This window comes from Conger conger, chromosome 9 (genome assembly GCF_963514075.1).
Source record: "Conger conger chromosome 9, fConCon1.1, whole genome shotgun sequence".
NCBI classification, from domain to species: domain Eukaryota; kingdom Metazoa; phylum Chordata; class Actinopteri; order Anguilliformes; family Congridae; genus Conger; species Conger conger.
In genome coordinates, this window is record NC_083768.1 from 31,059,545 (window position 1) to 31,083,243 (window position 23,699).

At 42.8% G+C, this 23,699-nt stretch overlaps 2 protein-coding genes across 2 annotated transcripts in view; one reads left to right on the forward strand and one right to left on the reverse strand.

Annotated features, from left to right (window-relative positions):
* myo10 (myosin X) overlaps window positions 1–4,782 on the forward strand; it is a 107,381-nt gene extending 102,599 nt beyond the window's left edge. The window contains exons 37-41 of the mRNA XM_061255018.1: window positions 720–856; window positions 1,366–1,486; window positions 2,335–2,793; window positions 3,182–3,373; window positions 3,765–4,782. Coding sequence (XP_061111002.1) covers window positions 720–856; window positions 1,366–1,486; window positions 2,335–2,793; window positions 3,182–3,373; window positions 3,765–3,875 — 1,020 coding nt within the window. The 3' untranslated portion in view covers window positions 3,876–4,782. The remainder of the gene's footprint in view (window positions 1–719; window positions 857–1,365; window positions 1,487–2,334; window positions 2,794–3,181; window positions 3,374–3,764) is intronic.
* A 4,863-nt stretch (window positions 4,783–9,645) lies between these two features.
* marchf11 (membrane-associated ring finger (C3HC4) 11) lies at window positions 9,646–22,012 on the reverse strand. Its single transcript, XM_061255967.1, has 4 exons — window positions 21,650–22,012; window positions 17,683–17,838; window positions 10,837–11,029; window positions 9,646–9,977 (listed from the first exon to the last, which is right to left on the reverse strand). The coding sequence occupies exons 1-4, from the start codon at window positions 22,010–22,012 to the stop codon at window positions 9,646–9,648; spliced, it is 1,044 nt and encodes a 347-aa protein (XP_061111951.1).
* Window positions 22,013–23,699: the final 1,687 nt, after the last annotated feature.

Below are 23,699 nucleotides of genomic sequence, written 5' to 3' on the forward strand. Positions count from 1 at the left end.
CACATTAACGGCGTGGCTATTGTTCTCCAGATTAATGAATGTGTTGATCTCATTTGAGTTCTCCGCGCCTGCCACGGCGCTCCTCTGTGAGAGTCTGTCTGGAATGATAAGAGCCCTCGTGCACGCCACACAATCCAGCGCAAGGGCACAACCCTATCCACACAGGAATATGGAGGACGGAGGGCTTTTCTTGTACCGATTGCGCTTTGGTATTCAGGAGCAATGAATTGTTATTTTGAAATTATCATCAAAAACTCATCACGGGTGGAGCTTTAAAACTGTACTTAAAATCCATGTGTGACTGACCCGTGACACAACGCAAGAAGGCTTTTTTTTGTTGGTATGTTGACTCACATATTTTTTCACAATAGTAACTGGGCTTGATCAAGTACCTGTTGCTACTGGATACCCTTGTGTCTAGCAGAGGAAGCTGCAGTGATGGAACAAACCTGTGGTTACAATTGGGCATTCCAAATAGGAGGAGAGTAGACAAATTAGTAATAGTTTGTGCTCACTGTATTTGCATACTGTTGGGCATTGCACATATCCCATTTCCCTGATCTTCACATTCGTTGGACGGTTTGGCTGAAGTATATTAGCCGATCCAGACACCACATCTATGAACTTGAACTATGAACCTGCCCAGAATTCGAGCATCGCTGCGTTACCGTTTCGTTGCACGTGTGGATCCGCTGACCCGGTTTCGCCCCGCCCTGCAGGTGGTGGAGAAGCTGATCCGGGGCCTGGCCATGGAGGACAGCCGCAACATGTTCGCCCTGTTTGAGCACAACGACAGCACCGACAAGGCCATCGAGAGCCGGGCTGTGGTGGCAGACATCCTGGCCAAGTTCGAGAAGTGAGTGCACGAGACGGCCGTTTCACCAGACACCGTTTGCCTGACCAATGGCAACCCATATACAGTAGATTCTTATAGAATAATACAATGCCTGAATGTGATTCTTATGGTAGAACTGTAAGAATAAATGAGCTGGGTGGGTATGAGGAGTGAAGTGTACACAAGCTCTGAAGAATAATGTATTATTATTATTATTATTATTATTGTTATTATTATTATTATTATTAAAAATAATCAGAGCTTGGCTGGTTACAGGGAAATGCTTTTCTCATAGCTAAAGTGTCTCTAATTTATTTCATTCAACACATGACATATCATTCAGACAATAAGCAATCAAAATCCCACCGTTCTGTATTGAGCAGAGGGAAATCGGTCAGTTTTCGTGTTGCTGTGGCAGACAATAGCTTCTTACGTGTGATATGTTCGTGTGAATGTGCGTATGTGTGGGTGCTCTCCCACACAAGTGTGTGTGTCTGTGTCTCTCACTGACTGCCTACTTCCTTTTTCAGGCTTTCAGCGAGCCAGGATGAGCATAACACAGGATGGAAATTCTATTTCAAACTCTACTGCTTCCTGGACACCGATAATGTTCCGAAGGACAGTGTGGAGTTCGCGTTCATGTTCGAGCAGGTGAGAGCCACCGCGGCCCGGTGCCTCTACACATAGAAATCACAAATTGCTTTCAGATCTTCACTTCATATGCGTCACACTCTTCAATACACTATGACGTGGGGAATAGCCATCCCCATGAAAAGTGGGTTGCAGTCATTCTAGAATCACATTAATGGCTGTGGAGATAAGGAGCTCCACATATTTTTTATTCTGATCTTGTTTCACCATGCACAATGTGGTCACGTGTCTCATTTACAGTCATTGCTAAAAATCACCTGGGCTATTTATTCCACAGCTATGGCTTCTGCTCCTGGGCTCATCTTGATATGCAAGATATTCCTGTAGCAAATTCACAGGGGAAACAACAGTTGTCACAAGCTAGTTGTATCACACTTTAAAAATAAAGGTTCTAACAAGAGCCCACAGCCTGATGCAGTGATGCTATTATATTTGCACTCTGCAGGATCCATTAACACATCTTGATTAGTAGCTTTTCTGAAGTCTCTGGTAATAATTACAGGGGTCCATTTCTATAAATTCTTTTTCCAGAAGATTTAATTCTTTGCTTTATATTCTGACCCCTACACCCTTCTAAATTGTACAAAATATTTCATATTTCAGTTTTTAATCTGTATATTAAGCCAGAAATATGCTGTTTGCTGTATGTACTAGTTTGCATACATGCATTAGATATTGTAAATTGTATAGCCTCTGTTGTTTATCCTTAAAATAAACAATGGAGCAGATGGGAAAATCTTTGGGGGGAGATCGAAGTTTATTCAACAGGAAATAATGTGTTTTTATCACCTTAACTAGTTAACATGGAAACCTACTAATAAGGAGCCCTCTTTACCTTCTCCTGCCAGGCCCACGAGGCAGTCATCCGGGGCCAGTACCCGGCCCCTGAGGAGACCCTCCAGTTCCTGGGCGCCCTGCGGCTCCAGTACTTGCTGGGGGACTTCAGCGCCCAGGCGGCGGTGCCCGAGATGGACCAGGTGTACCCCATGGCCCGGCTCCGGGCACGCATCAGCCAGTCCACCAGGACGTTCTCCCCGGCGGGGGCCGAACGGGGCGAGAGGAAGCGCTCCAGCTTCCTGGAGGGCACGCTCCGGCGTAGCTTCCGCAGCGGGTCTGTCAGCCGGCAGCGGCTGGAGGAGGAGAACCTGCTGGAGGCATGGGCCAGGGAGGAGATCGCCTCCGCCCGCGCCAGCCTGCTGGACAAGTGGAAGAAGCTGCAGTCCATGACCCAGGAGCAGGCCATGGTCAAGTACATGTCCCTGGTGAAGGAGTGGCCCGGGTATGGGTCCACACTCTTCAGCGTTGAGGTGAGGGTCCGAGCCTGCCGCCCCCCTCTGTGTTCGCCGTCCCTTTTCATTCACCGGCTCTTCTTACTTCCCTCCCTGCACTTCGCTGTCTTTTCCTCTCCCACTTGTATCTTTCTGTCTCCTTCTATTAACCTCCCCGTATCTCTTCCTCTCTGTTATATCTGTTTCCCTCCCATGCAGTTCCCATCAGTTTTTTTTCGTCTTTTTTGCTCGAGTGTTCTACATTTTGAAAATAATAACTTTTTCCAATCAGCATAGCATACATTCGATAGGTGCAGTTCACTGAACGGATACGGAATTCGCTAACAGACGCAGCACTCAGAAGTCCCACAGTGGGTTCTATCAGACTGCTCAGCCTTCACCGGCGTGCGTCTTTTCTGTCCTGCAGTGTAAGGATGGGACCTTCCCGCTGGAGCTGTGGTTAGGGGTCAGCGCCGATGCCGTGTCACTGTATAAACGCGGGGAGCCCCGCCCGCTGGAGAGCTTCCCGTACGAACTCATCCTGTCCTTCGGGGCGCCGCTCCCCAACGCCTACAAGATCGCCGTGGAGGGCAGGGAGCTCCTCTTTGAGACCAGCTTGGTACGTAGCCGTTATCCTCGGATGTCTGTTCTGACAGTCACATCCTGTCAGTGACCTGACTGCAATGGCTAATTAACCCCTGTGTTGTCTTAAGGGTCAAAAAAACCCATAAATGATTTTTTACAACTTGAAATTTGAAGACAAAGTTTGTGATGAGTGACAGGTTGTTTCTTCATGCAAAATAGATTTGGGGTTTAAAATTCTATTAAGCTGCTTCATTTTTGGGGTTTAGTGAAGGCGGGTCATTTTTTTACCCTTAGGACAAGGGGAGTATGCAGAATGTTAAGACTACACAATGTTTAAATAAAGTGCTGAGCCTGAAATGAAAACTGATGTGATTTCTCACCCAGCGTCCTCCTGTTCTGAACTTATACTTGCGCTGTGTTTGTAGGTGGTGGACATCGCCAAGCTGATGAAGGCCTACATCAGCATGATCGTGAAGAAGCGCTACAGCACCTCCCACTCCCTCAGTAGCCACAGCAGCCAGTGCAGCAGTCGCTGAAGCCAGGACCTAACCTGTAACTCCGCAACATTCGCGGAGCACATTTCATAAGCCTTTAGTATTTCGCTCAGGCTGTAAGGAGTGTAATCACGGCCTAGGAGATGAATTATAAATGTCATTGTTGCTGCGATCCACTTGCATTTATTTTCGGGAAGCTCTGCTCTTAATGTGTTTTTTAATAGGCTCAGTTTCCTTCACTGACAAATGCTTATGGGTGTCAAACTCCGAAGAGAAGCAGCGTATGCCGCTCTGTAGATAACGTCCGGTCTGATGTCAGGATCTGTCTTTTAAAAACAAACGTCTTCTCACAAACAAATTTTTGTCATCTGTGTGGCAAATACTGCTGGCCACGAGGTAGCCATTACTGAAGTGCCTTATTTTGATAGAGCCCAACCCAAATGCTGATGACTCAGCAGTTCTACCTTTGGCTCAAAACATGTTTGCGTTGTTGGTTGTGAGGCTCATTTGTTCAGAAGGGTGTTCAATGTTTCCCCCTCCCCAACTAAGACGAATGACATGACAATGCAGTGTGTTGTTTGGGTCCCGTTTCTCTGGAACGCTGCAGGCAGCCTTCCTCCCAAAGTCCCAGAGGATGCCAATATTGTGCCTTTATTGTTTGTATAATATGTACACTTGTACTTGCTCATACTTTTTTTGTTGTCAAATATATTAATGTGCAATGTTTTATATTTTCAAATGGCTGTACATTTTTTACACAGAAATCTAGCCTTCTCTTTTACTGGATTGTGAGGCGGCTTACTGTTTATTCTCCCTTTGATTACCTACAGAAGAACCAACAGCAACAGTATATTGTAAATGATTTTGATGTTTCTTTTATCATTTGTATTATCAACATTATACATTGAAACATGTTCATACTAAGCCATTAAAGACATATTTATCTGAAGTTTGCGTTCGTGTTCTTACTGTTAGTGCTTTCATAGAAACAGTCCACAATAGGACCGGACAGATTATGGGATTATGTGGTATGCTCTTTATCTTCCTACCACCAAATAAAATCCCAAAAATGAGACCATGAAAAATGTTTTGTCTTTTAAAAACCCTCTAAAGTCTATTTTCATTCTGAGGAAAATGTGGATCATTGTAATAGCTAGCATGGAACGAACATATCAAATATTTGTTTTACTTTCAGCACTTATATACGACCCAGTGATATTTTTCAGTTTAAAAAAAACTTTAAATAGCCCATAAGACAAGTGCTTTCTTCACACCAATTGGCCTGTGAGAAACTTGGCAAACCTTTGGCTGTAAAAAGCACATTTGCATTACATTAACAAACAAATTTACATAATGTTGTATCACCATCTATTATTGCTTCCTCGGTGAGTTCAGAGACAAAGCATAAAAAGTACTAGTCCCACTTACAATTTTGATGTTTGAGCTCTTGTATTGTTTGAAAATGATCACTTGCAACTGGAACAATCCAATTAAATGTCTTCCTTGATTTTATTATGCGTCAGTTTCCAAGCACTATATACACTCAGTGAGCATTTTATTTGGTTTGTATTAGACTTTTTTTTTATTTTTTTTTACTTCTGCTGTAGCCGATCCACTTAAGGTTTGAGGTATTGTGTGTTCAGAGATGCTCTTCTGCATACCACTGTTGTAATGTGTGGTTATTTATGTCACTGGCACCTACTTGTTAGCTTTGACCAGTCTGGCCCTTCTCCACTGACCTCCACAAAACTAGAGACTGTTGTGTGTGAAAATCCCAGGAGATGTTTCTGTTTCTTCAGTCTCTCTGGCACCAACAATCATTCCACGGTCAAAGTCACTGAGATCACATTTCTTCCCTATTTCGACTGAAAAACAACCTTTTATGCATTTAGTTGCTGCCACATATTTGCATTAACAAGCTGTTGTACAGATCTACCTAATGAAGTGCTCAGGGAGTGTATCTTTGTGTTATATACAGTATACAGTACAGTAAGTACCCTCAGCTAAGCTAAGTGGGTGCTATGATAATATGCATTAACATTTTAATCATGTATGAAGGGATTTTGTTTGTCATTTTGTCTCCAAATATCAGATCCATGGAATTTCCCAACTAACTAGCAGTTTGCATTCTGCAGTGTAGCCTCTGTAGATCTGTTTGTGAAGTCTTCTGCAGAAGCAGTTTTGGTAAGCCCATTGTTTGGCCTATGTCTCTGACTGTTTTGTTCCTATTTCTCAGCGTCCTTGACTGTCATTGGTGCTCATGTTGACAAATGCCAAAAACACACTCCAAAGGCAATCAATCAAGACAAGATACTGAAAGCTTTCCTATACATGGACCAAGGTTGTGATTGAATGCACCTGACTAAATCCAATTAAGTTTGGTCCCCTAAAATGGAGGGACTATGTATATAAAGGGATCTAATTCTTACAGGAATCACCTACCATGGATGTAAATACCGTCTTTAACATAATATTCATTGTTTCACTTCAAATTCAGAGCCATAAAAACAAATTGTACCACTGTGCAAATACTTACGGACTGGAACGTACCATGTCATTTATTTGTCCCAAAATGGCATGCCCAAATCTAAATATGTATGCATTACATACAATTCCTGTACCTTCTTGAAGTTGGTCTCCTGCGAAATACATATTTTTATATTATTCTTGAGGTGAATAACACACACACACACACACAATTCTTTTCAAATGGAATGGCCAACTTTAAATATGCATGCGCTACATCCGATTGCTGCAACTTCCTGCATCAATTACTGAGGAAGAGGCGATGATGAATTACGTGCTGTCCTGCGGGACTCAGTGTTTGGCACTGGCACAGTCGATCAGGGCTGTCAGATGCATTATTGCAATTAATATGTTAAACATATACTGTACAGTGGGATATGTTATAGAGGTCTAGTCTTGTGTGACAACTTAAATAATATATTTATATTTACAAATGTGTTAACAGTGTTAGAGATGATGGTGCGGTCAATTCTCAGGACCAGCAGTACTGTTTCACATTAGCGGAAAATAAAGGGGTTTTTTTAGAAGAGTTTTCTCACTACTGCCTCAATATTACCCACATTAATGTGCCCTTACTTTGAAAAACTTCTCCCATGAAGGGTCTACATTTTTTCTTACTGACAGCCATTGTTTTGCTTGACCAGAATTTGACCTGGTGAAAAACATATTCACTTCAGCATCCACTAAATAGCAGGAAAACCCCGTTTTAACTGCAGGATCTTCTCACCTTTGGTATTCCTATTTAAATTGGGAGTTTTTTGGGGGTTTGTCTATGCTTATTTTGTCCCTGAGATTTCCATGCCTCATTGATGCTTTGGTTGCAGGTGTTTCTTGGATTTCTTCCCCCTCTTTCAAAGCTGAATGATAGCCAGGGTACTGCCAGGGAGAAGGATGTTTTTGAATGAAAAATTCCTGACAGTTAAATTACTGAGGGAAATCTTTCTCTCCAGTTCTCTCCACACGACTGCTCCCACTCTTTCAGGCCTTCTCTGCCCCCTGAATCACCGAGTCTGGACATCCTCTCTCTCACAGCAATATGGCCAAACTGTCCTTCCATTATTGATAGGACCTCTGACTACATGAATCAAACCTGAGCTCCCCTAAAAGAGAAGCGAGTTAATGTCTGTGTGAAAAATACTGCGAACAGTCATATTTTACTTTTTTTTATGGTGGACGGTTTTCATCACACGGTTTCAGAGCTCGCTGGGCTGTCAGGTGTGTTCAGATCAGCTGGTGAAGCGAGCAGTATTTCCAGCTTGGCCATTCTTTGAAGTTGTCCTCTGAAGGAATAAATCTTCTTCTTCATCTTTCTTTTCCCCCCTCAGCGTTCTTCAAGCGCACTCGGTCCCTTGGCGGTAATCTTTTTTCATCTTATTTTCTTTTTCTAACACAGATGGTAGAAATGCTTTTTTGACTTTATTTACACGAACTGTCCTCTCAAGGGTTGGGTTGTTTTCTGTACACAGGTAGAATGGCTCATATGGCTGAGATCAGCTTTCTTTCAGTTGCCATACTTGGATGAAGAAGTGGAAAAGGGTTTCATTTGCACACGTATCGAACTGTTGCCATGCGCGGAAGACCCCGCATTTCAACGTAAATTCGTAGAGTCCTGTAGAAGATACCATCAAATGATGTACATTTGAACTGTGTTGACTCAGAAAACCCAATTTCCTATGTCTTTATCTCACTATTCTTTGAAGGAGTGGATCTGGCCCATTTCAGCCATACTTAATTACTGAAATTAGGAAAGCTCTATCTGGCAGTAGAAGTCCGTAAATCTTACCATTTTGTGTTTGTAGTTCCAGATGAGTCATTTAATCTAAATTAACACTGCAGTGAAATTGCTATTTACACATGCAGAGACTCATTTTAAATTCACCAGTGAAATACTAAATTGTAATTAGTGTACAGCAGTGCAGTTGTCGGCAACACATTTTTCTGATAAAAGAAAGGTGATGGGTGGAATTAAATTATTCTCTCAGATAAACTCACTACGACAAAGGGTGTCAGACGGAATTTGCAAGTATGAATGATTAAACACATCATGTGAAATCTGGAGGAGTTTTATAAGCATGTTGTCTAGGAGGTTACTACATAAACAACTATTGCTTGCTTACCAAAAATGTATGACTTAGTAATTATTAAGCAGGTTGTGGGCATGTGCTAATCACACAGCTTAAAGGTGAGAATAATTGGAATTGTATTAATGTTATTTTGCATTTTAAATGTTTTGATAAAGATTTATGTCAGGTATTAAAAAAGCCTACTTTAATTTAAATCATGCAGTAGTTTCCAAACCAGTGTTATATTGTTCAACACAGAAATCCTATGACCTGTTTACTTACACCCTACATTGTTATGTTGTATGTCATGTTTAGTCAATAAAGTAATAAAGTAATAGTGAGTGCACCTGGAATAATGGCACTGAGCAGTTCTCCAAAGTGAGTAGTTTTAAATGAGGAGGGCACTAATGCTGGAATTCATGCAGGTGAATATTGTTCATGTGACAATTAGGGATAAATAAGTCTACCACTAAGGTCAATAGCTCAAGAAGGCGTTACACCTTTTTCATCGTAAACATTTCTCATTCATGTCTATGACCACTAAAGTTGTGTTACCACATTCATTCCCACTTAAATTCGACTAAAAATAAACAACAAAAAGCAGATGGGATTCTCCCAGGCTGCTGATTCCCTCTATCACCTCCCCAGTAAAAGTACATTTCAACAAAAATGACTTCAGTCAAATTTATTTCTGACTTTTTAATGTGACTCAATGGCTAAAAGATGAGAAGTAGATTAACGGATTGAATTGCAGTTTAATTCACGGCCCGTGTAGGCCAGAAACAGGACTCCTTTACCTTGCTGGAATACTAGCTCTTTCCTCCTAATGAAGTACTGGAGTCAGTGTGCTATAGTTCCTTATTCTCTTAAATGCCAAGGGAAATACAGAGGGGCTACAAGTCACTGTAAGGCAGAATCACTTCTCTGTCAATAATAACACCACCTACCTTCTCCATCAAACATCAACTGGAAACACACTGTACCTCAGTTGTCCTAACACTAGTAACATTCATTATATTCGTTGGTCAAATAGTCTTACATTCAACGGCAATACAAAAAAAGCATCGTACTTCAGTAAAAAAGCCATATTCCTATGGGTCCGTCCGTCTGAAATGCTACATAGCCGCTGCGTGGCGGCGGTGCCGGAGTCGGCCTGGGCCGGGTCCCCGGGCGTCTGCTTCACAGTGAGGGCTGGCGGGAGCGTCCACAGCGGGCGGGGCGGTCTACACGGAGGTGACGCGGATGACCACCTCCCCCGAGCGGCCGCCGTCCCCGGGGTCGTGTCGGGAGGCCAGCCGGGCGCAGAGGCAGAGGAAGGCGCAGCCGCGGTGGCAGCAGGAGGCGCGGGCGCCCAGCGGGGTGGGGCTGAGGGCGGAGCCGGGCCGCAGGGAGGCCAGGGGCAGCCAGAGCGTCCGGCCGGCCGCCGACTCCCCGCCGCTGCTGCTCTCCTCGACGTCGGCCGCCTTGTCGTAGTTCTGCACGTCCCAGTGCAGGTTCACCGCCCGCCAGCGCTTGAAGACGTTGTGCACCGCCGCTCCCTCGTGGCCAATCAGACCTGCAACGACACGGGGCTTCAGTTCCTCTACAAGAGGGGCCAAAACATGGTGTCCGTCTAAAAAGTCAAATCTGCCGCATCTAAAAAGTTGTCTATTCCTCCATCATTTGCGGCTGATACAAGTAGATAATCAAAGAAGCAAGGTTATCGTGTCCCAAGATGCACTACTTTCAGCATGATTCACAAAAAATATTAATGTACAGTTTAAAACATTTAAAATGCAAGAAAAGGTATTAATGAAATAGTGACACATTCCACAAGGCAAAGCCACTTTAAACTTTGACTGAATCTCCTTCAGTGTGGATCAAGCTATGTCAGGCACAGTGATATCAACACAGTTATTGCAGTAATGTTCAAGTGTTTCTTCTACTGTTGTTTTTAAGAAAATATCAGTATACTGTTAGCAGTGGAGACTACAAAGGTACTTTAAACTATACCTGTTTGTCATTGGTTAATGGGTGAATAAGGTTTGTGCATCTGCAGCTGATTCTGTACTGCTCTTATGGTGATGGAATGACGTGTAATGTGTGCACGTCACAAAATATCAGTTATACATTATAATTGCCATTATGAGACATGAACAAATACAGACGAGACCCTAGATGTAAAATTAAAAGATTACATGACAAGACTAATCTCTAAATTTTCCATGTAACCTAATTTCTCCTATGATAATTCAAACGATTTAAAGTGAAACACAATGCGGCAGCTAGATGTATACGAAATACAAAAAAAAAGGATCAGCCGGAGCTTATTTTAATCAGACGCATTCATTAACACATTTGTTGATATGAAACAGGCTGTGCCCTATTTTAAGCTCTGGAGCATCTGCTTAGCGAGCTTGCGCTTGGAATCTCACCAATGCACACCAGGTCCATGAAGCCGTACATGCCGTAGCAGATCTGGAAGAGAGTGTCCCTGCGCTGCCAGACAGCGTTGGGGCTGAAGGCAGACCACAGCAGCCACGTCACGCTGGCCACCAGGAAGAGGGAGCCCAGGAACACAGCGATGATCTGCACCTTCTCCACCAGCGTGATGGTGATGGCCTGCCACTGCAGGGGAATGGAGAGAGCCGCCCTGTCAGTGTGGAGATGTACTGACCACGCTCTCACGCCTAGCAGCACTGTACAACCAGAGTCAACCGTGAGATAAGCACCATCCACCCAGGAACACTGTACAGGAGCTGTACTGACCACGCTCTCATGCCTAACAGCACTGTACAACCAGAGTCAACCGTGAGATAAGCACCATCCACCCAGGAACACTGTACAGGAGCTGTACTGACCCTGCTCTCAAGCCTAACAGCACTGTACAACCAGAGTCAACCATGAGATAAGCACCATCCACCCAGGAACACTGTACAGGAGCTGCACTGACCCTGCTCTCACGCCTAACAACACTGTACAACGTTAGTCAACTGTGAAAAAAGTTCCATCCGCCCAGGAACACAATGACACTGTTCATTTCTGTCCAAGATCAAGACTGAGACTGTAATAAAATACCTCTGAGGTCAGGTCCTCTTGCACACCAAAACTGACTGAAATGACAAATTCAAAAATTCCCATGAACACAGAAGAGCACTGCAATCATATATATATATTCATACTGATGGGTAGGAATAAAGATTATTCACACACAGTGAGAGACAGAATGGTGAGAACATGTATTTACACCGAGCTAAGCGCAAATGTGTGTGATCAAAAAGTGTGATCAAACCAGTTCATCTCTATGCATACTGTTATTCCGCATCATTGAGAATAACTGAATATAAATCAGATATCCACGACTGTCAGCCCTGATCTCCATCTGCCTCATACTCCCCCCCATCCAAACTCACACATGAACACACCAACCAAGCACATACTCACACAGACACAAATTCACATGCACAACCACACAAACACACACGCGCGCACACACACACGCGCACACACACCCCCACTGCCCCCCCATAAACACATACACACACCACCCTCTCCCCCAGTCACACACATACACACACACATACACACACACGCACTTAATTCACTATGCTCAATAGGCCTCTGCTTGTTTCTGCACTTGTTGTTGTCACAACGACTTACAACAAAAAGAAAAGAAAGAGAAGAACATCAAGTCTAGATTCGGCAATAATAATAAAAAATATAAATAAATAAGCAAAACATTAGTTTAAACTGAATTTTAAATCATAGTAGCTAAAACAATTACAGAAATTTTTATTTGAAAGAGATTAGGTAAGGTTAACATAAGGTTCTAAACTGGTCTCAAAGGCAGTATGTTTTTTTGCAAGTCAATCCAAGTATGAGGAGTATAAAAGCAAAAAGCAATCTGCCCTAGGTCTAGGATTTGGACCTGGACTACAAGCCAGTCTTCTGAGCCTGTGTGAGAATTGCCTGTGTTCCAATTCACAAGTGGAGGTAAATAAAATGGTAGCCTGCCCAGAAGGGCTTTATAGATGAAAACATAACAATGCTGATCATGTCTCACAGACAGAGAGGGCCAGCCAACCTTTTCATAAAGAAGACGATGTGTGCCATATTTATCACCTCCAATGAATCTTAGAGCAGAGTAGTATATAACATCTAGAGGTTTAAGGTAGTGGCAGTTGCATGCCTCTGAATGATGTCTCAATAGTATAAAACAGGGAGAAAGACTGCCTCAATTAATCTCATTCTGTAAAACAGAGGAAAGGATGTTTTATTATCTAGAAAGCCCAGTTGACCTCAACTTCTTAACAAGATTGATAACATGAATTTTGAAGTTGAGTTTGCCATCTATCCAAATGCCTTGATATTTATAATGGTGGACTATCAATAATAATACAATCTAAAGAGTACATTTGGAAAGTGCTATAATACATTTTCTTCACTCTAGAGAATATGAGTTTAAGATTACCAAGGCATTTTTTAAGAGAAAAGAGAGAATGTTGTAACCTGTTAGCAACAGGATTGTGCATGGATACTGCACAACAATAGCCTATAGAACAGTATCATCGTCATAGCGGAAGCAGAAGTCCCACTGAATGGCATTTCCGGTATACTGCTAATTGCTATGCTAGCGGATTTCATCATAGACGGCAACGGCAACAGCAACAGCAGCTCCAGATCATTTGCAAATTATCGCTATTCAGCTTTTCGTTGCGTATGATATAGTTACGTATGGTCAGATTTGTGTACCAAATGCAACAACAAAGATGACATTATGTATCCTGGCATGGCCAGTCTCATGGGACGTACCAACACAATCGGTTCCATGTGTTTGACATCAGTTGCAGGTTTTAATCGATAGGCCACGGATTACATGAATGTATCCTATTTATATTCAAGTTTATAAGTTATAATCTTGCCAGTTAAGTCAGATTTTATAAGTGGCACAAGTCGGGAGATAAATGAATACAGACACATTGTTGGTGACATTAGGATGGTTCAATTGTGGAAATTTCGTCACTATGAAAGGGACAGCATTATGGGAGCCTGAGTTTTAGCGGTCTAAAAAAGCAGAACATTACTTTTTACAAACTGAAATTCCATGTATTCAGTAAATAACTGTATATTTAAACCATGAAAAACAAACTTTGACCAGACTTCAATGTTACGAGGTTTGCTTATATTTAGGTTTTGCCGTTCTATTTAACAAGGATACAATATACCAGAAATATCGTTCCTGAAACATCTGCTTTGCATCTCTATATATAGTCGGGTACAAAAGTCTGAGACCAATTGTAATGACAAAAATAAACAGACATTTTTAGGATTTTGAAAAATGTAAAACTAATTTAAAGTTACTTTAAAGTTGTGCATGAGCTACTTGAACACCAGAGAAGAGCAAGGAGTGCTGCACAATCCACAACCACCTGACCTCAACCCCATTGAGCATTTCTGAGGGCACTTGAAGATTGACAAAAGCCAAGCATTCAGTAACATCTCTTTGGAACACTGTCAAGTATTGCAAAGATTCAACATTTCACTGAAATTGTTATGCTCATAATATTTGTAATGAAAAAGTTATAAATGACAAAAGAATGCAAAATAGAAGCATTTTCACTGGTGGTCTCAGACTTTTGGACCCCACTGTACGTAAATTTGTTTTACAAGAAGTCAGGGTTGACACAATATCAAAGACATAAACAGTCAACTAGACAGGCCCCAAGACCAATCCTGGATGTACGCCTTGGCACAACGATCATATCATAAAATATGATATGTAAATATTGATTATCATTGATTTTCACAAATTATGATATGTAAATATTGATTATTGCCAGTTTTCACACTTAAATCTGGAACCATATGCAAGCATCAGTGCCTAAGCCAATGCAAGATCATTTATTTAACAGCAAAGAATGATCCAAGCATCAAAGCCTTTGGATAGATAAAGAAAAAGGAGCAGGACAATGCTTTCTTTAATCTAACACAGCCAGCCATTATTTCAAAACAAAGAGAGGCAGCAATAATAGTGCTATGACCAGCCCTAAAGTCAGACTGAAAAGAGACAAGCACAGACAATCAAGACAAAAGTGACTTAACATGCTCAATGGCCAGAGATTCCTGACTCTTAGCCAGACAAGATAATTTACAGATGAGTTGATAATGACTTGAGTTATTTTTATCACCACCTTTATACAGAGGAAGAATATTCAAGCCATTTTCATATTTTGGAATTACAAAGGATGAGATGGTCAGTCAAAGTTGTGTCTGAAATCAGTGTGGCTGAGAACTTAAGTAAATATGGATAAAAATGTTGGTCAATGGTAAGAAGTGCATCACATATTGCATTAGAGCTAAAATAAAGCAACGTAACACAGCTGTAAACATTCATTTGTATGTTTTAAGCAGTATTTCGGGCACATACTGTACAATGTGCACAGTAGCTCATGGACAATTTCCTACAGTATGACTCATGCTAAAGCTATTATGTGACTGTAAGTCTAATCCAATGAATCAAACAGTAAGCTAAAATTAAATTGACTCCCTAATTCGAGTTAGCTCATTACAAGAATGCTGAAGACAATAGGTTCTTTTATAAAGACATGATCAGATTAAATGCAATACAGACTAAACAACAGGATAAGGGCCTGCTTAATTTCACAGAGATATACCTGACATGATGACCTTGCCATCTGAGAGAGGACTACTATTGTGGGTAGGTATGATGGTGTGATCCTCACACAGGTATTTTTGGTAAGACAGGTGTGATGTAAGGGTCTGTGTCCACTCCGCTCTGTTTTACGAGCACCTTTTTTCATGTTTTCCACAGGGAGAGAGCGCATGCGCTCGCATGCAGCCGCCTCTAGAGAAAGTGCCGGAGCTGGCGTCTTTCTTCAGAGCGCTTTTTTGCGCAACTGCTTTGGGCGCTTCAAGTTCGAAATACTTCAGCATTTCAGAAAGGCACGGCGCTCGTTAATGTCACTTCTCAGGATCCTACCAACCGCAGCTCAGACGGGGCTTAAGAACACCCCAACGACGCGTGCGGTTCTGCCAGAAAATAACCATCGTGGACACAGGCCCTGAGACATGCAATATGTGTTAGACAGGTAGCTATTGTGGGTATGACAGGTATTGCAGGTAAGGCAGGTATTATGGGTAATCCCACTCACTCACACAGGCATGATGAGTGAGATAGGTATTTTTTGTAAGATGATGTTAGACAGGTATTACGGGTAACACAGGTGTGATGGTAAGACAGGCATTGTTGGTAACACAGGTGTGATGGAAGGACAGCTATTATGTGTAAGAAGGCCATAACAGCAGGGTGAGGCAGTGAGATGTGTGTATGTAATATAGTGTAATGTAATGTAGTGTAGTGTAATGTAATCTAGTGTAGTGTAGTGTAATGTAGTGTAGTCTAGGGTAGCGTAGTGTAGTGTAGAGTAATGCAATGTAATGTAATGTAGTGTAGTGTAGTGTAGTGTGTAATGTAATGTAATGTAGTGTAGTGTAATTTAATGTTGTGAAATATAGTGTAGTGCAGTGTGTAGTGTAATGTAGTGTAATGTAGTGTAGTGTGTAGTGTAATGTAGTGTAATTCTGGCCCCCCCTCCCCCCCACCTCCCTCATCACTCACACCTGATGACTTTGTCTCCTTCTTTGAAACGAAGGTCGATGCCATTCGCAATTCCTTCTCCCCACCCTCTCCCCCTGCTGACCCTCCTACCTTCCCCAACTCCATATCCTCCTTTTCTCCCCTCTCTGACTCCGACACTTTGAAACTCCTTACATCCCACCGCCCAACCACCTGTCCTCTTGACCCCATCCCCTCTCTCCTTCTACAATCTATCTATAATGACATTCTCCCTTTTCTCTCCTCTCTAATCAACACTTCCCTCTCTTCCAGCACCATGCCCTCTTCCCTGAAGAGGGCCAGAGTCACTCCCCTGCTCCCTGACCCCTCTGCTCTGAACAACTACCGGCCTGTCTCTCTCATTCCCTTTCTCGCTAAAACTCTGGAACGGGCGGTCTGCTCCCAACTGTCCACTTATCTTCTCCAGAACAATCTCCATGATCCCAACCAGTCCGGCTTCAAGAGTGGCCACTCCACTGAGACCGCCCTGCTCGCTGTCACTGAGGCACTCCACTCTGCTTAAGCCAAATCCCTCTCCTCTGTCCTTATCTTCCTCGACCTGTCGGCTGCCTTTGTACAGTCAACCATGGGATTCTGCTCTCCTCGCTGACTGGGATGGGTGTCACAGGATCTGCCCTGGCATGGTTTTCCTCCTACCTCTCTGGTCATTCCTACCAGGTGACTTGGAGGGGCTCAGTCTCTGACCCTCACCCCCTACAAACTTGAGTCCCGCAGGGCTCAGTTCTTGGTCCTCTCTTCTCTCTATACACCATGTCTCTTGGTTCTGTTATCTCTTCCCATGGCATTCTTACCAACTCTTTCTTTCCTTCCCCCCGATACCCAGGTCACCACACAGATCTCTGCCTGCTTGGCTGATATCTCTGCATGGATGACTTCCCACCACCTGAAGCTTAACCTGGCCAAGACTGAGCTTCTCTACATCCTTGCTAAGTCCTCTCCGACAATTGACCTCTCACTGACTGTTGAAGACTTTGTAGTTTCCTCCTCCCATACAGCAAAGAATCTTGGGGTGACTCTTGATAACAGCCTCACCCTGGCTCCACAAGTATCCTCCACTGCCAGAACCTGCAGGTTCTTCCTCTACAATATACGCCGTATCCGTCATCTCCTGACGGAGAAAGCCACCCAGCTCCTAGTCCAGGCGCTCGTCATTTCCCGCCTGGATTACTGCAACTCCCTCCTAGCCGGTCTCCCAGCTTGTGCCATCAAGCCCCTCCAGCTGGTCCAGAATGCTGCAGCCCGCCTGATCACCAGTCAGCCCAGGTCGGCTCATGTCACCCCACTCCTCATTGGCCTCCACTGGCTTCCTATTGCCGCCCGCATCCGATTCAAGGCCCTAGTGTTGGCATTTCAGGCTGCTAAGGGGACTGCCCCACCTTACATACAATGTAGTGTAATGTAATGTAGTGTAGTGAAATGGAGTGTTAATGTAGTGTAATGTAGTGTGTAGTGTAATGTAATGTAATGTAGTGTAGTGTAATGTAGTGTAGTCTAGGGTAGCGTAGTGTAGTGTAGTGTAGTGTAGTGCAGTGCAATGTAATGTAGTGTAATGTAATGTAGTGTAATGTAATGTAATGTAATGTAATGTAGTGTAGTGTAGTGTAGTGTAATGTGTGTTCATTACCTGCCATGGCCTCTTCATCTTGATGGCGATGACGTGGAAGCGGTAGCAGCAGAGCTCGCAGGTCCAGGAGCCCCTCTCGCTGATCCACTTCAGCAGGCACTGCTGGTGGGTGTAGCGCACCGAGCCGTCGCACCGGCAGGGGTTCAGCAGGTCCCCCTGGGGTAGGGTGGCAGGAGACAGTTGGTCAGAGCTCCTTCCCCATTCCTCACTCAAGCAGCTCAGTCTAATGTGAACAGTTAGGCCATGTATGATCGGCCAATGGATATCGCTACATTGTCACCAATATTCCATTTGCGCTCGACTTTTTGAATGCTTTGATCTCATTAAAAGTATAAACATGAAGACAAGAATGCATCGCGAGTCATTTGCGAGCTCACGACAAGGAAGCTAGTCGAGGACGCTTCACTAAAGATAATTAAAGATGAGAGCGTTCTATAAAAAGGTTGTCGTGATAACTGAGTCGATGGGGTCAAAGTTCAATACAATTTAAGCCTCAGCGATGGGCACCACGATGATATCGACTACATAAAATCGTGCATCACTCTAGTATAAGCTAAAAGCCATTGCGACCATCAAATGTGATAATCGCTGGTGTCAATGATCATACGTCCTCTGGCCTTTAGTCCAGATAACATACAGCTATAAGTCTCCTTTGCTTGAACAGAAATACCAGTAGAGAGAGTCATATCTCAGACCATGTTCAGGTACTCAAGATGTAAATACACATATGACTTTCATGAGAACATGAGCATGGACTGTAAACAGATAAAGCAAATAAAAAGTCATAGGATAAAGTGAATGCAGGCTAAATTGAACTACATCATGAGTATTACAAAGGTTGCCAGCCTTCTTTTAAAGAATGCAGCCTTAATAATATTGTAATTGAAGAGGGCATCCATCATATCATATTCTTCATTGTCTCATATAGCCCTAATATAGTATTTAGACATGAATATCAATAATAATAATAATAATCATCATCATAATAATAATAATAATAATAATACAGTATGTATCTGCCATTTCTGATTAATGGTAAACAGACAAATAAGACATTTCTCATCACAAGGATGAGAGCTGTTCAAACTAGAGGCCACAGGCCGCTTGAAGAATTAAGAGTCCAGAATGTGGCTGGTATGCCATCCAGAGACAGTGGGAGTAAGATGTGAGATGAAATGTAATGAATCCCAAGGATACATGTTCTTTGGAAAATTATATGATTATTTCCTGGTACTGCTCCATTGAGGCTAACTATTCAGCATTTTAATGATAAAACATGAAGGAATCTAGAATATAATCCATCATGATTCCGTATCTATTTGCAGGTTATTTCTTCCCACTTATGTCACTGACAACAATTAATGATCTACTATTTCATGAGATCAACTCTATGCGTCTTGTTATTACCATATTAAACATATTGGCCAGTGACCTCATTTTTCATTGTGTCACATTGCCCTTGTATTAGATATGCATAGCTCAGTATCTGAAAAAACAGCTTATGGGGAAACAACTGAAAAACTTTGACCCTTTAGATACCAATAAAAAGGAAAAATACACAAAAAGAATCTGTGATGAATATTGGTCCAAATAGATGTTTCTTGTTTTGTTTTTTTACCATTGCCAGTAATCTGCATCAATGTTCGAACATCTTAACATATTTCTGATAAAGTATTTCACCCAGGCCTGTTTCAAACTCACATGTTCCATCATTAGGCTGTAGGTTTGGCACGGTAGCATTGTCAAGTCATTACTAAGCCAGGGAAAGCGTTGAGACCATTCCCTAAAACTTACTGCTGTGATTATTCCATGTCTACTGCCTGGCCACTCAACAGTACACACTTGCATGTCGAAAATCAGACTAAGCATCGTGGTCAATAGAACAACAGTACGGCCCAACGCATAATCAAAATCAGCGTCTGACCGGGTGCCTGTCCCCTGCTACCCTGGGTCTTTGGGAGTCTGTCTACGCGATTTCCGACCCTTCGGAAAGCGAACCTTTCCTCTGTTCGCAGGCCAAATGCTGGCAGCTCTCCCGCATAATATAACAGAAGAAAGGAAATGTATCAGATTCCAACCAGGCCTTAGTAAATGCCTTGGAACAGAGAGGCCAGTGGCGTAGATTTAGCAAACCTGCATTAGCAGCAGGAAACGGAAGAGCCCAAAAGGACTTGATGGAACGGCGGGCTTGCTAATGACCTAACATCCATTATTGTCTCCAGACCACTCTGAGGCTCCAGCGCATTCCGTCATCAGTGGCACCTCTTGGAGACATTCTCCTCTGCCGCTGCAACACTCTTCCCCCACAGTACGAGCATCGCCTCAGTCTTGGGGGCAATCCCTTCATGTATGCAAAACTGTGGGCCTCTGCAAAAACTCCCTTGCTGTGTGGCAGTGTGGGCTACTGCTTTTAGAAACTGAGGTGCTGTTTGGCATAAGGGTACAATTAGTAAACTGCAAAGTATTTTTTACTTCTGTGACCAGAACCGTATTGTGTGTGTGTGTGTGTGTGTGTGTGTGTGTGTGTGTGTGTGTGTGACTTGACCTCTATATAAAAGATGTAACACAAACTCACAGCACAACACCAACTTCAATGCATAAGCTCTCTGTTAGCATTAGTTACCATTTTAACTTTTAATCACACTCTTTCTGATTCAAATAGCCTCTAAGAAATCATTATCACCATGAAATGTGTTGCTTTGTCTGATCAGGGAGCAGTGTTTCAAATCACTAATTAAACTTATTAAAATTGAAAAAACAATTGGTGCTGAAAGTGTGAAACTGCTTCAATGCATTTCAAGGCACTCATGCTGGGGGGGGTTATAAGTTATAAGCCGTTATTAAATTGATATATCCGTGAGAAAAGTTGAAACCATTTTATAGGCAACTTGTCTGAAATCCGGTGTGTTGATTGGATATCTCATTGTCAATCTTATAAAGAGGACCCAATGTGGATAGCTTGCCACGCTCTGAAAAATGGTCAAAATGTGTGGGACTGGTTGTAACATTTCTCACTGCACTGATATGCCAACTGATATTCCTCAAACAAAAGTGAGTTAACCTCCATTAAGGCCCGTTTCATACTTTTTAAAAGTCACTTGAAACGGGAAAAAAGTATTTAAAACACTACTTCCTTGTTCATATTCTGCCTTTCGCATTTCATCCTTCTTCATTGTTTTATTTAACGTTTATTTGACGTTTTAGAGTCCTTGCTTAGCTCATCACTGTGGAAACAAACTCAACACTCAGTGGTCAGGCAAGATATCTAAAGATATCTAAATTAGTTCGCTCACGTTTTGCCAAATAAATCATGCCTAACTACTACCTCGGATGTACTTGACATTGCCACAGTAGCCTTATACGAACTGCAACAGTAGCAAAGCCTGAGTTTGGCTGAGTTTGGTTCAGTGGGCTCAGCAAAGTTGTTGCCCAGGTGATAGACGTTAAATACTACGACCACCGTGATCCATCGAGGTACTCCTGGGGAATTTCTGTGTAAATGACTAACGGGTCTTTAAAACAAAAATGTAACGTTTGCTAGATAAAGAACTCCAAGCCTGACAGCTCCAAGTTAACGTTATATTTATAGTTAGATAACTTTAGCTAACATTTAAGCGATTATTAAGTATGGTTTCGTCCAAACTTAGGCCGGTCATCGAGCCAAGTAGCTAAGTTAGCTATGTTACATTAATTTTAGATTTAAATATTCGACAAGTGCTGTGACGTTAATTTATCTGAACAAGGAAACGTTAACTGTTTAATGCTAGTTTTCAGGTTAACGTTCCCAAGCTAGCTATATTTTTCTTGCTATTGCCCCGTTACGGCACTGCACCCGAGCTTGGGAGGAAGTTGTCGTGCGCTGTCTGAGGTGCTGAAATACACTGAACATCAAATTCAAGGTGGAATAAGCACGGAAATCAGGACAAGCAGTCACAGATTTAATAGGACTTCGAAAACAGCACGATACCTGTTCGGCTCCCTGGAAACAAATCCGACAGCTCGGAGTGGGGCTGGAGTTCTCGCTACTGCAGTCTGAGTGTAACGTTTCCGTTTTCCCCGAACTCTCCCCAAGCTTCTCAGCACTAGCATTAGAAGAACAGTACGCTTCACAACTTGTGTCTGCATTGTATCCACTGTGTCCTTCTCTGGGGTTAATATCCAAAGATTCTCTTTCTGCATTTCCTTCGTCCCCTTGGGTCCTCCCGCTCTGATGATGTCCTTCCAAATCGCTTGGTTGGTGGTCCACGCTGGTGTGAATTGCTGTAGCGCCTCCTCGTGGCTCGCCCTCTGAAGCCCTGCAAACCGGACCCGCCTCTCCCTCTACGTTCATTTCAAATAAACGAACGATGAGCACGAAATAAATACGTGAGAGTTTAAAAATTCAACCCACAACGAGTAAAACCAAGGAATATTTCGAAATGAACGGCACAATATTGAAATCCAAATTACGCGATGCGCCCCACGGCAACAAATGACGTTAAAGCAGTTTGGCAAAGTTAGATGAAAACCGACTCTCCCATGTGTAGCCGGTCTTGTGGTTTAACGGCTGCTCTCCTGTCAGGTTCATATCCAAACAGACCGTGAGCAATGTCGGGCTTGCAAGAAAACCGACACCATTTGGAACGAGAGTCTCTTCACCTGGGTCGCGTTACCAAGGAAACAGAGAATTTAATAAACGCAGGATAAACTTTCGAGGCATAAGCACGCGAGTCTGTCACACACGAAAATGCGCAGAGCCTTGTCTGCACTGCTGCCACACGCGAGCTCGCTAAATGATAAGGGAATGACAGCAGATTGAGCCGGTTTGATCTCATACTGGGCTTGCCATAGGTACAGTCTGCAGAAGCTATCCATGCGTGTCGTGGAAGAAAATGAATGTGATAATGCGTGGCTGCCGATACGCTCCTTTTCCTCGCCTTTTGCTTCCTGCTGGTTTCAAAGGTCTCGCACTGACCCAGTGACACAGGAGAGCTGCTCGGTGAGTAGCATACGCTATGACAGTGCACGTTCATATTGTCCAGAAAGGGTTTTCTATCAATGTAAAATAATTTAAGGCCTCGATCACCATGAACACCATAAAGCTCGTCTAATAATTGTATAGCATTTATTAGCTAGCTAATCTATGTAGGCTACATTTGTTGCAGCTTTAGCAGCAGCATAACCTACGTTAAATTATCGATCGTGAATTCCAATAGCCTATCGTATTTAGAAACAAAAAAATACATCAGGCTCAATGCATCCTTACTTAGAAAGCAAAAAATAAACTCATGAAGGGGGGATGGGTTAGCCTGTTTGAAATGAGTTGACATGGTGTGTGTACGTGTTCTCATTTAGGTAGCTGACCGATACATTTTTAAATGATCTGCTAAAAAGCCATAATCGATGGCCGTTGTCATTCACTAATTTGTAAAGTTCAAGGGAATCACCAATAACTAGTTCGAATAGAGCACGAAGGACTAGGATAGCTAAGCTTATATTTCAAACTTGCATTGCGCTATAGCTAAGTTACTTTTGAAATAGCGTACCTTTAAGCGTCATAGTATTTTTCAAACCTAATTGTGTTGTTAATTACGAAAAACCTACGCGCCACCACTGGACTTGCATTTAACTCCTGGCATATCGGCTACCACATTTAGTCATTTAGGTGGTAATTAAAGCAGTTGCAGGCAACAGAATAAAAACAGAAATTTCAGCGTCGTCCTCGATAATGACAGATCGGTTCTTTAATTGATTAAACATCCGCAGATCTCCTCAGATTCTCTCCCTTTCAAGAAGTTAGTGAAAAAACAATTGGCACATGGCACCGACCAGGGCTCTAAAACCCTCAGTGGAAAGCAGCCATTTCCTGCTATAATCAGGATGGAACACTTCGAATTGCCCGATGACATCATATTATTTCTGGCCCGACCCCGCTCTCCATTGACGCCGTTCCCTCATTCACTTTAGTTGCTGTTGACTGGGTGTTATTATTTTCTAAACGGCTCTAAGTGTAGGACCCAAAGGCAAAATATGTCCAT